At 61.9% G+C, this 12022-nt stretch overlaps 1 protein-coding gene across 2 annotated transcripts; it reads right to left on the bottom strand.

Moving 5' to 3' along the window:
* Window positions 1-2459: 2459 nt before the first annotated feature.
* On the bottom strand, window positions 2460-11715 carry LIMK1 (LIM domain kinase 1). Of its 2 annotated transcripts, XM_061470669.1 has the most exons (16): window positions 11473-11715; window positions 9504-9600; window positions 7578-7716; window positions 7095-7204; window positions 6820-7011; window positions 5780-5885; window positions 5520-5704; window positions 5252-5435; window positions 5050-5136; window positions 4690-4821; window positions 4531-4590; window positions 4382-4447; window positions 4128-4284; window positions 3960-4015; window positions 3669-3826; window positions 2460-3581 (listed from the first exon to the last, which is right to left on the bottom strand). In XM_061470669.1, exons 1-16 carry the CDS (start codon window positions 11528-11530, stop codon window positions 3428-3430), a joined length of 1941 nt encoding a protein of 646 aa, XP_061326653.1. In that variant the 5' UTR covers window positions 11531-11715; the 3' UTR covers window positions 2460-3427. The 2 variants fall into 2 exon arrangements, with proteins under 2 accessions (XP_061326653.1, XP_061326654.1); XM_061470670.1 differs by lacking the exons at window positions 9504-9600; window positions 11473-11715 and adding an exon at window positions 8990-9122.
* Between the last annotated feature and the right edge of the window lie 307 nt (window positions 11716-12022).

Genomic DNA, 12022 nt, shown 5'->3' with positions numbered 1-12022 from the left:
GCAGGATGGTGGATCAGATGGACATAGGAAAGAAGAGATCTCAGGACATCTCCAATCCAGCCTCCAGCCCTGGAGTATGGATGAGCAGAGACATAGAAATGCTGCTGGGAAGGGCTCCTGAGGTCCCACCTCCCGTTTACTGCCAGGAAATCCTCCAGTGTGGGCAAGACTTCCTGCACCCAAGCATTAAGACCTGTCCCCCATATCCCAGTGGAGTTGGATGGCCCCGCCAGACCACAATGACCCTACTCCAGCTCCCCATCTTCCCCTACAGCTGGGCAAGCTGGTGGGACCCCAGCATCCCTTCCCCAGCTCCACATAACCCTATGGAGCTGGGTTGCCCTGACTGGACACCAGCGCCTCCTCTCTTTGCGTATCTCCTCAAGCCTCATAGGGACCCCACTGCCTGTCACCCCTGCCCACAGGAAGGGTCCCTCTGGCACCAGTGCCCACCCTGCCAATATGTGGGGAGAAGCCGTGTCCTTCCCGCCCTGTCCCCAAAATTTACCCATGCAGATGAAGATAAACTCAGAGGCCGACGGCTCATCCTCATCATTGCGGTCACAGCGAGATGTCTTTGTCTGGGCCTTGTGCATGAGGGTGGAGCAGGGGGAGGCTCTGCCAAGCAGCACTGGCTCAGCCACGTCTTTGGCAAAGCCACCAGTGCCACTGGCCCCCACCTTGGTGGCACTTTGCTGGCCCGCCAGCAGAGGGGATGGACATAGGCTCTCCCAGCTCTCTGCCTGCAGCAAGGGCCTCTGTGCCAAGCCAGGCTTGAGCTTGGTCAGAACTTCACCAGGACCATCCCTCAGGACCCCTTCAGCTGGGGATGGCGTGGGACCCAAAGAGGCACATGGGGTGCAGACATAGATGTCAGCAACCTGTGGCTTTGTCTGGGTGAACACGACCTGCCTCAAAGGTGACAACCAATGGGGACAGCTGGGCGCTGAGACTGGTGGAACTGAGCCACTCGTGTCGGTGTCAGGCTGGGCTGAAGGGTGCAGTGGGGCTGAGGGATTCTGCCAGGCTGCCATCAGCTGCCTGGAGGAACATTGGTGGGGCAAGCGCAGCAGGTGGTGGTAGTGAAAGTCGTACTTGGGCACTGCTTCCTTGGGGGGCTTTGGTTTCACGCAGGACCACGAGGGCTGTGCGGGGGCCACCCCCCTGCCTGGTGAGGGGCAGCTCCCGGCCGGTGGCTCAATATCGGGCACGTTGTTAGTCACAGGAGTGACAGAGTGGCCACCGCTCAGGTCCTGCTGTGGCTGGCTGCCAGCTCTCACCTGGCTCTTCGCCTGCCCACCACCACAAGGCTGCTGCAGGGTCACCAGCAAGCGGTCCGATGACACGGGGTGCACCATGCACACCCTGCTCTGCAGCTCCACCCAGCTGGGCACAGGGCTGAAGCGACACTGAGGATCCTGTGGGGCTGGGGGCTCCCACTGTGGGGATGGGGGTCCCCCGGGGTCTTGTAGTGGCAGGGTACTGGGGTCCATGACGATCCAAGGGGTAATGGCCACAGGGGACTCCCGCTGCCCTGGTGTTCTGGAGAGCAAGTGTCCACACCCGGCGTGGCATGGTGTCACCAAGGGCGCATTGGCAGCATTGTGACACTGGCAGGGTGTTTGCCCTTGTCCCTTCACCCGAGTAACATGGAACAGGCAAAGGGGCCACCCCGGGGTGGGAATGGAACCACTGTCACCTCCTTTAACAACCTCCCCCTGTCCTGGCCCCTCCTGCACTGAGACCGGGCATCCTCAGAGCAATAAACCATGAGAGTTCCCCAGATCCTGGAACCCCTTCGGGATGCAGTCTCCCCCCTTCCTCTCCTAGCTGCAGCATCGCTAGGGACATCCTCAGGGACAACCCCCAGTCCCTTCTATGTCACCCCCTCCATGAGCTCCTTGGGGTCCAAGTTTTTCTACCTGAAGCTCAATCCCCTCCACCACCACCTCCCTCCCCCACCCCAAGAATGGAGATCCCCCACCCTGCGGACCCCAGTTTGGTTTAGGAAGGTGAGAAGGGTGGAGGGACAGCATGGGACAGCCATGGGCCACCACTGTTCCCTGGGGCTTGTTTTACATCGATGGCAAAGCTGCTTCCACAGTTATGCAGCTCCATAACCTGCCAGTTGCCACCATAGGCTCTGCCATTGCGTGGTGTGACAGTCAGCATGGTCGCATGGGGCCCAGGGAGGGGACACAGGGCTTTGGGGTCTGGGGGGGGCTGGCCAGGTGGGGATGGTATCAGCCCCAGGTTTTTAAGGTGACTCACAAAGGGGTGGGAAAAGCATAAAGGGGGACAACAGTGCTGCCAGCACAGAAGAGACGAAGCTGGGGGATACCACCAAGCCCAGTACCCCTGCACCAGCCCAAGCAGAGGGACTGTCCCCTCCTGCCTCAACTTCCCCAAGAGCTCCCAGCCCCCTGCAGAGGCGAGCGATACCCAAGCAGGCTGGGCAGTGAGTGGGGAAGGATTTATTGACTCACGGCTCGGGGTACATCACAGTTTGAGCTCCCTTCCCGCCTCTGGAGAGGACATCGCCTTTGACTTCCCGGGCAAAAGTGCACGGAGAGGCTTCACAGTTTCATCCCTTTGGGAAAGCAGAACCGAGGCAGTGACAAATGGTAAACGCTACATCGTATGAAAAAATAATACAAACTCTTCTCTTTAAATATCTTACAGAAAAATGAACCTGAATAAAGAGCATGAAAAGCACCGCATGGTACAGCCCCCCACCACCCCAGGTCAAGGGCATCCACATCCCTGCACCCCTCTGGACCACTTGGTGCTGTCCCCAGGGATGTGCAGTCATGGATTAGCATGGGTAGCAGGGACATGAGGGCAGTGGCGACCAGATGGGTGCCCCCCATCCCTCATGGGTCCCTTGCTCAGCCGAGGGTGCTGGCAGTCCCCCAAGCCTCGGGTGCCAGCAAGGAGCAGCGTTAGAGGAGCTGGCCGAGGACAAGGGCATTGCTACAAGCCTGGGAGGCAAGGGGCCATGTACCCCCACCAAAGGAACCCTTTGGAGGTCCCCTCCTGTGTTGCAGTGCAAGTTCATGGAAAGCCAAGGCACCACCGCGAGGCCGCGGCTCTGTTCGGGGCAGCCCACGGGGCATGTGCGGGGCCAATGGCCACACAGCCCTGCGGGGCGAAGGCAAAGCAAGCCAGGGAGACGCAAGGATGGTCCCCATGGTGTGGCCAGGCTTCTCCAGGGGTATCAGCTACAGCGTGCAGGGGCCATGCAGCCCCGGGGAGAGCCAGCTCCCAGGGACAGTGTGGGCAGCAGCAGGCAGCCCGTGCAGAGATAGGCTTGGGGGGCTCATCCGGGGAGCCCCAGGGATCCAGCCCTGGGGATGGTGACAGCCAGAGGAGATGCTGGCGGCGGGCACAGCTCCTTGTCCTGTGGTTCCAGAGGGGATGCAGGGGTCTATCGAGGGGGTGCAGGCAGCCCGCCCTCGCTCCGCCGGTGCATCTCCCCAAAGGCTCGGTCCAGCTGCTCCAGCTGGGAGCTCAGCGGAAGGTGGATCTCCAGATGCATATGGAGGGTTTCCAGCCACTGCTCCAGCTTGCTGAAAGACGGCCTGAGCAAGAAGAGGGGACACATCGCAGCCGTGCTGTGTCTGTTCCCCACCCTTCACTAGCCCCAGGGGAGGTCCTCAAGGACTCACCGCTTCTCAGGGTCCAGATCGCAGCAGCAGACGGCGATGGGGAAGAAACTGGGGGGACAAGCTGGGGGACAGTAGCGGTCCAGGAAGCCCCTGACATTGAGGCCGAAGTCAGTGGTGCGGGGCAGGTAGTCGGGGTCAGCGCTCACCCGGCCAATGATCTGGGGAAGAGGAGCTGGCTCAGCCCCAAGGGGGCACCCTAACTCCAAGAAGGGAGGGACCCCAAACATAAGGCTCCCAACCCAAGGGATGAACTCAACCCCAAGTGAGTACCCCAGCCCCAGGGGTACTTGCCTCACACAGGACAATGCCAAAAGAGAAGATGTCCACCTTCTCATCGTAGCTCCTCCCTGTTGGGTAGATGGGTCAGGCCATGCTGCATGTCCTGTGCCTGCACCTCTGTCCCCTGCTTGGGGACAGAGCCCTGGCTGGCCATATGTCCCCTCATGTTGCCAGCCTCACCATTGATCATCTCTGGGGCCATCCAGTACGGGTTCCCCACCACTGTATACCGCTTCTTACGGTCCGGTTTCTTCAGGTTCTTGAGATGCTCAGGCTGGTTCTTCTCATCCACCATCAGCCGCGCCAGCCCAAAATCAGCCACTACCACACTCTTGTCCTGGGTGGAAGGAGAGGGGTGAGGCACGGGGGGAGCCACACAGGGGGCCAAGACCCCCACCTGGGCCTGGGGATGACACTGCTGAGGCAAGACTCACCTCCCGCACAAGGCAATTGTGAGAGTTGAGGTCACGGTGGATGATGTTCATGGAGTGGAGGTAGGCCTGTGGAAAGAATGGGCTGAGACTGGGACGCATCCCCACCCTGTGTTCCCCCACCCACCCACCCATCCCTTGGTGGCACCCACCATGCCAGCAGCAATGTCCTTGGCGAAGCTGACCCGCTGGCTCCAGGGGTAGTGGCTGTCCTGGGGGCAGGAGGGGGAATTTGCCAAAGAGAAAGGAGTTCCCAAGCCCCACTGGGGCTGTGGGGTGGTGGTGGGCTGACCTGCCCCCACAGTGCTCACCATGCTCTTAATGAGTCCCCTCAAGGTGCCCCCCTTGATGTACTCTGTGATAAAGTTGAGCCTCTTCTCCTTGTACAGCACCCCGATGAACTTGAGGACGTTTGGGTGCTCCAGGCAGCGCATCACCTTCACCTGCAGGACCACCCCAATCCTGTGACACCCCAAGCACCCACCCAGACAGACCCACTGCTCACATGTTCTCCACTGAACAGGCAGGGCTGCCTGCACCTCATTGTGCCTGGCTACCCCTGCTTCAGGTGGTGTGTCCAGAATCCTGTGCCAGGGTGGGTGAGAACATGGGACAGCCTCATCCCCCGTGTCCCCCCAAGACTAGGGGGATCAAAGAAAGGGAACACTCACTTCTTTGAGGAAGGTCCTTTGCGTCTCCTCATCGAAGCGGATCAGCTCCTTCATGACCATCACTTCGCCCGTCTCCCGATGAGTTACCTGAAGGGCGCATGGGGGCTGAGTCACTGGGGAAAAGCTGGAGAAGATACCTCCCCTCCATCCCTGGGGAGCCGAGACCCTCATGCTCATGACACTTCTGGCCATCCAGCCCCACCTTGATGGCCTGGCCGAAGCAGCCCTTGCCTAGCACCTCGCCATGGATCAGGTCAGAAGGGCGGAAGATGCGATGGGTGCGGGAGACGACGCGCAATGACTCAGAGCGACCGATGTCCTTGTGCTGGGACGCGGGCGAACCTACCGAGCCGGAGCCTGGAGACTTGTCTGTGCTGCAGCTCCTCCTGCAGGATGGATGGACAGACGGTCAGAGGGTGAACTTTAAGGACGTACCCCAACAGGAGAGGCGGGCAAACTGGTGGCCTTACGTGACAGCCCGCTGGCGCATGGCACCAGGCTCCCCGCAGGCTGGGGGGACCAGGGAGCGCAGAGGGCTGCATGGGGCAGTCAGGGGGCTGCAGGCAAGCCCCGGCTCGCGGGCAGGAGGCTCGTGGGGGTCATGCTCAATGGTCAGCTGGAGCAAGCGCGTGGTCTCCTGGATCAGCACGTCGATCTGGGGGCAAAGAATGATTGCGGTGGTAGTTTTGCACCGGGGAGGGGGGCTGGCTTGGGGCAAGGGAGAGCATACTTCATCCAGGGGCACATGGCCAATGGGAGTGCCATTGATCTCCAGGATGCGGTCGCCCACATGGATGGAGTTCTTCATGTCAGGGCTGATGCAGTCTGGATCCACCCTGCAGGGCCAACAGGCAGCAGGGCTCAGCCCCCAACACTGTCATGGGTGGGGATGTGCTGGGACACAGCCCATGAGCCACCCCCAGGGAATGGGGACAAGCTGCCACATCCTCTGCAAGTCACTTTATGTGAGATGTGAGCACTTGCGGCAGTGTTCAAGGCCAGGCTGGACACAGGGGCTTGGAGCAAGCTGCTCTAGTGGAAGGTGTCCCTGCCCATGGCAGGAGCTGGAGCTGGATGAGCTTTAAGGTCCCTTCAGCCCAAATCAGTCTGATTTTATGATTCATTACTGTCACAGTACCCATGAGCCACCCCTGCTAAAAAGGGAAATACAGGCACACTGCCCACAAACCACCCTTGCTTGATGGGGTCATGCTGTCACAGTACCCATGTATCACCCCTCTGGGATTGGGACACACAGTCACGGCACCCACAAGTCACCCCCGAGAGATGGGCAGTAGTAGATGAGGCCATTAGTGACATGGTTTAGTGGTGGCCTTGGCAGCGCTGGCTAACGGTTGGACTTGATGATCCTAAAGGTCTTTACCAGCCTGGTTGATTCTATGGGGACTTGCAGGCATGACGCCCATGAGCCACTCCTGCAGGAGTACCTCCAAGCCATCCCAAGGACACAGGGATTTGCCACCCCTCTACTCACAGTCACCCTGGTAGACAGAGCAATTCTAGCACATAACCCCAAACCACCCTGATGGTCAGGGACACACCAGCACAGTCCCCACAAACCAAGCCCAGTAGCTGGGGACATGCCACCATGGTCCCCACTGGCCACCCCTGGCCAATGGGGACACTCCAGCCCCATCCCTCACCCTCCAACCCCGAAAGACCTCTGCAGGGTGGATCCCACCAGCAGAAGGGGCACAGGATACCCCCAGCCCTGGGGAGGGGACAGTGGCAGAGGGGACACAGACGCACTCTCGGACACGGACAGTGTGGGGGTGCTCAGTGCCACAGCCTTGGTCGATGGAGACGGAGAATCCACGTTTGCCGTCAGAGCAGGCAGGGATGGAGACGAGCGTGACGGTGTGTGGGATGCGGGAAGCCGGCGAATCTGGCAGGATCTGCTCGATGACTGGTGTCACCACCATCTGGTAGTAGCAGTGCCCACTGTGGGGCCAAGAGGAGGCCGGTGGGTGGGGATTGTGAGGGGACGTGTGTCCCCCAAGCCACCCTCCCAGGCTGGGACATACCAGTAGAGCTTGGAGCGCTCCACCAGCGCATAGGTGTCCCCATCACCGATGAATACGTGGCAGTTGAGGCAGCTGAAGCACTCGGGGTGGTACTTTTGCTCCCCGGCCACCTGAGAGCAGACACCATCAGCCCCGGGATTCCAGGTATCTGGGGCACCCAGTGTGCATGCCAGGGCTTGGATAGTGCTAGCAGCACCCATGGCTGCACCCATGCCAAGGGAAGGGCAGGCTGAGCCGTGGAGTGGTGGGGACAGATGTACCATCAGGTTGGGGATGGCTATGCCACCAGGCTGGGGACAGCTACAAGGACATCTCCCCACCATCTGTGGGCCTTCCACCCTGCATCCCGCAGCCCCAGCATGGTGGCACACCCTCCAGGGTCCCTCTAAACCTGCACATCCTTCCCACCTCATCCCCTTCCTGGAGCTGAGTCGTGGGTCAGGACTCTGTGTCTGTCTCCCCGATGTCCCCACTGACGCTCACCATGACAAGCCCCTTGGTGATCTGTTCAGAACAGCCATGGCAGAGCTCCCCGAAGCGCACCCAGTAATCCTTCTTACAGTACAGGCGTCCATCCTTCTCGTAGTACTGGTGGGACAGGGAGGCCCCACACTCACAGCACCTGTGGCAAGGGACAAGGACCCCCTAGTCACCATGTCCCCCTTGTCACTATATCTCCATTGTCACCCCAGGGAAAAGCCAGTGTCCCCCTGCCCACCAGCCCTACAGCTCCCTGGGCAAGCTGTTTCCCACTTCTTTCCCTGCTGCAGGGCCACCACATCCATGTGTCACTAGCAGCGCAGACTGGCACTGCAGAGACACAGGGTTGAACAGGACAGAGGACGTGGAGCAGGGACATGTGTGGGGAGGGAGATGCCAGCCCTGCAACAAAGTGCCAGCCTGGTCATAGAGACACAGAGGGATGGGCCACCCTGGCTACAGACAGAGGGATGTGCCAGCCTTGAGGGTGCAGCACTCTGCGTGTTACTAGCATGATGGAGGGGGATGCACAGTGAGGATGCAGAAGCTGCACTGGGGCCACGACTTGGGGGTGCAGGAGTGCACAGGGCTGTGTGATGGGAGGGTGCATCCAGGCATGCAGAGGGGGCTGTGAGCTTTGGGAGTGCACAGGCAGGTGCAGGAGTGTTGTGTTGCATCGGGGGTACAAGGGGGTGCTCAAGGGGATTTGCTGGGGGACTAGAGGCGCTGGGGGGTGCAGGGGAGGGTGCAGGGGGGGCTGTCGGGGGGTGCACAGGGGTTGCACAGGGCGTGCAGAGGGGGCAGTCGGGGGGTGCAGGGGGGGTGTACGGGGACTGCCGCAGGCGGGGGCGGGTGCCGCGCTCAGGTGGTATCCAACCAATCAGGCGTGACGTCAGGACAGGGAATTTCCCCACCCCATGACATCATCGCAAGAGGACTCTACCGCCAGATCCAGGCCTCCCCCGCGCCAGGAGTCGGAGCAGAGGCGCAATGGGGGAGGGGTGCGGCTGTTGGGCCCCGCCCTCTTAACCCCCACGCTGCCGAGTGCCCCGATGAGGAGCCGTATCCCCCCATGATGAGTGACATGGGGCTGGGGCCCACACTTCCTTCCACGGGGTGGTGGGCACAGGAGGAGGAGGAGGAGGAGGAGGAGGAGGAGGAGGAGGAGGAGGAGGAGGAGGAGGAGGAGGAGGAGGAGGAGGAGGAGGAGAAGGAGAGGAGAGGAGAAAGGTTTTTGCACCAGTGAGCCCCGTGCTGCCGGAAGCTGGTCTCCCATGGGGCAGCCGGGGAGTTGTGGGGGGCTGGATACAGCTATGGCCCCACAGCGGTTTCACTGCACTGACAGCCCATGGAGGGTGGACTCAAGCATCTCCCAGAGGGCCATAGGGGTGCAGCATCCATCCCGACCCACTCACTTGGCTCCGGAGCTCAGGATGTGGCTCTTCCTCAGTGCTGCTACCAGCATCCTCCACGGGACGTGATGGAGGGGACCACCCCCGTGCCCTGCTGTGCTCGACACCCCCACCCCCACTGGGACACCTGCAAGGTCCCAGCCACCCCTTGTGCCCCCCAAACCTGGGACCTTCCTCCTCGTCCTCTGCAGAGCTCCCACAGCTTGAGCTACTGGGAGTGAAAGAGGAAACAAGAGAGGGAGGGAGGAGGATGGGTGACATCAGCCCCACACGTCCCGTCACGGGTCATTGGGCAGGAAGGGACAGCAGTGGGGTGCAGGCAGTGGGGCCCTCTGCCAGGCTTTGCATCCCCCAGCCAGGCCTGCCTGCACCCTGCAGCTGCGCTCCCGCCAGCATCCGGGTGCATGTGACAGCCTCCTGTGTGTGGTCGTCAGGGCAGGAGTGGGATCTGCTGCTCCTGTCCCCGGCAGCATCCCGGTGTCCCCGCTGCTGTCCTGGCTGCACCGCGCGCTCCTACCGGAAGCAGTCGGCATGCCAATCCACGTTCAGCGCCTGCAGGTACTGCCCATCATAGATGCCCTGCCTGCAGCTCGCACACACCGGGAGGTCGGTCCCTGCGTGGAGGGGGGAACATAATGGGGACACGGCTGTCACCCTGCCAGCTACCCACAGGCACAGCCCCCAGGATGTCCCTCTGTCCTTGTCGCTCCATTCAGGGTGATGAATTTCACCCCCCCTGGCCCCCACCCATCAATCTTGTAACGGGGACAAGGTCGTGGTGACGATGTCCCCAGAGCTGGGGACAGGGCAGGGCCTCAGTGCCAGTCAGGTCCCGCTGTGCCAGGCCACCCCTGTACCCTGGGGACCTAATCGTGGGTGCCCATAGGATGGGGGGACACAGAGTGGTTGAGGGGCACGGGGTAGGATCGGGGACCTAGGGGTGCAACACAGAGGTGCTGAAGGGGAGGCAAGGGCTTAGCCATCATAGGGAACAGGCAAGTAAGGGGGTGCAGGGGTGATGGGGGGCTGGGGACAGCAGGACAGATGCTTGGGGTGCACTGAGACATAGCAGATGGAGGGAGGGGTGCTTAGTGCTTGCGGCTGGACATGCAGGAGGGGTGGGATGGGAGCGGGAGCACATACTGAGATGCAGGATGGGTGCGGGAGGGATGACAGGCGGCAGGAAGGGGGCAGAGGAGGGATGCAGGATGGGTGTAGGGGGAGATAAAGACTGTCAGACTGGAAGGGATGTGAAGGAGGGATCCAGTGGGACATAAAGCACATGGGGGAGACACAGAGGGGTGCAGGATGTGTGCTGTGGGATGTAGAGTGAATGGGGAATGGACGACAGAGGGGTGCAGGATGTGTGCTGGGGGATGCACGGTGTGCGGGGGGGGACAGCAGAGGGGTTCAGGATGGGTGCTGGGGTGGCAGAGAGGGATGCAGCATGGATGGAGTATATGATCAGTGCAGAGACACCAAGGGGTGCAGGATGGGTGTTGGGGGTGGTCTGCAGAATGGAAAGAGGTGAGAGATGGGGGGGCTGCAGAGATCCTCAGGGTGTGAGGAGGGTGAGATGTGCTAAGGGTGCAGAGTGCATGGAAGGCACAGCAGGGATGTGGTGGTGCAGGGAAGGAGGCATGAGGCATAGGGGGGTAGGGATATTGGGGTGCAGGAAGGAAGGTGCAAGGTGTTTGTATGCTGCAGGGAGGGATGCAGGCTGGAGGGGATGTGGGGGGTGCAAGGTGTTTGTATGCTGCAGAAGGGATGCCGGTTGGATGGGATGCAGTAGGGGGATGTTGTGGTACAGGGATGGATGCAGGCTGGATGGAGGGTGTGGGCAGGGATGCAGTAGGGTTACAGCCTAAAGAAGTGGTACAGAAGGAGATCTGGGGGTACATGGGGGATGAAGGCTGAAGTGCAAGGGGAAATTTGAGAGTGCAGGGCAGATGCAGGTTGACCAAGGGGATGCAAGGTGGGGATACAGGTTGAATAAATAGGGGGTGCAGGAGGAGATTTGAGGATTCAGGCTGAAAAGGGGGTGCAGGGGGATGCAGGGTGCAATGTGGGCTGGATGAGGGGTGCAGGGTGGATGTGGGGGTGCAGGTGGGATGCAGGCTAGATGGGTAGAGCAGGGGACAGATGCAGGCCGAACAGGGGGTGCATGGGAGATGCAGGGGGGCAAGACAGTTGCAGGCTAGAAAAGGGGTGCAGGGGGGATGGCAGGGTGCAATGCGGGCTGGATGGGTAGTGCAGAGGGTGATCTGTGGGTGCAGGGGCACGTTGGCTGGCTGAAGATTGTGGAGGGGGTGTGGGGGGGTGCAAGCTGGATGGAGAGTGCAGAGGAGGGTGCAGGGGGTGCAGTCTGGGCGGTGAGAGCAGGGGATGCGCGGGGCCGAAGGCTGGGCGGGGGGGGGGTCGCAGGGCCCAAGCGGCGACGGAAGCGCTGAGTCAGGCGGGGGAGGGGAGAGCGGGGGGTCACGCACCTTCGTCCTCTCCCATAGGCTCGTCCCTCCAGGTGCAGCACAGCAGCATCAACCTCATGCAGCCGCACTGCCCGGCGCCGCGCCAGGCCCTGCCCTCGCCCTCGCCCCGGGTCGGGTCGGGTCCGGTCGGGGTCGGGTCCGGTCCGGTCCGGTTCCGGTTCCGGTTCCGGTTCCGGTCCCGGCCCGATCGGGCCCCGGCCCTACCGCTGCCGCTGCGGCTCCGGCGCGCGGGGATGGCCCGGCGGGAGCACGGCGCCGGCGCGGCCGCGGGAGGGGCGTGGTCGGGGGGGGGGGGTGGGGCCAAAGGGGGCGGGGCCGGCGAGCTCTGCTCTCTGACGTGGGAGGCGTGGGAGCCGTGCAGCCCGTGCAGTCGCGGCGGGCAACGTGGGAGCCCCGTGCGCTGGCCCGGCTGTCACCGTGCCGCGGGGCGCAGGCCTGGGACCCCAGCTGCCACTGCGGGGTAGGGGGAGGACGTCCCCATCCTCCTGGGGATGTCACCATGGGGAGGGCACGGGTGTCCCCTTTATCCCCCGGGCTGTCACCATGGCGC

The sequence above is a fragment of the Pezoporus flaviventris genome, unplaced genomic scaffold (assembly GCF_033815535.1).
Source record: "Pezoporus flaviventris isolate CSIRO_AGI_PZ_B2104156 unplaced genomic scaffold, CSIRO_AGI_Pfla_v1 ptg000063l, whole genome shotgun sequence".
In the NCBI taxonomy this organism is placed as follows: domain Eukaryota; kingdom Metazoa; phylum Chordata; class Aves; order Psittaciformes; family Psittacidae; genus Pezoporus; species Pezoporus flaviventris.
This window is presented reverse-complemented; position numbering and strand designations above follow the sequence as displayed.

What these genes read in the sequence shown, in the direction of transcription:
- LIMK1 (XM_061470669.1), bottom strand. Translation starts at nt 11,530, where the DNA reads ATGAGGTTGATGCTGCTGTGCTGCACCTGGAGGGACGAGCCTATGGGA. An exon ending in TGGCATGCCGACTGCTTCCG is followed by an intron (nt 7,717 to 9,503) that starts GTAGGAGCGCGC and finishes CCCTTGCCACAG; the next exon opens with GTGCTGTGAGTGTGGGGCCT. An exon ending in ATGCGCCAGCGGGCTGTCAC is followed by an intron (nt 5,436 to 5,519) that starts GTAAGGCCACCA and finishes TCCATCCTGCAG; the next exon opens with GAGGAGCTGCAGCACAGACA.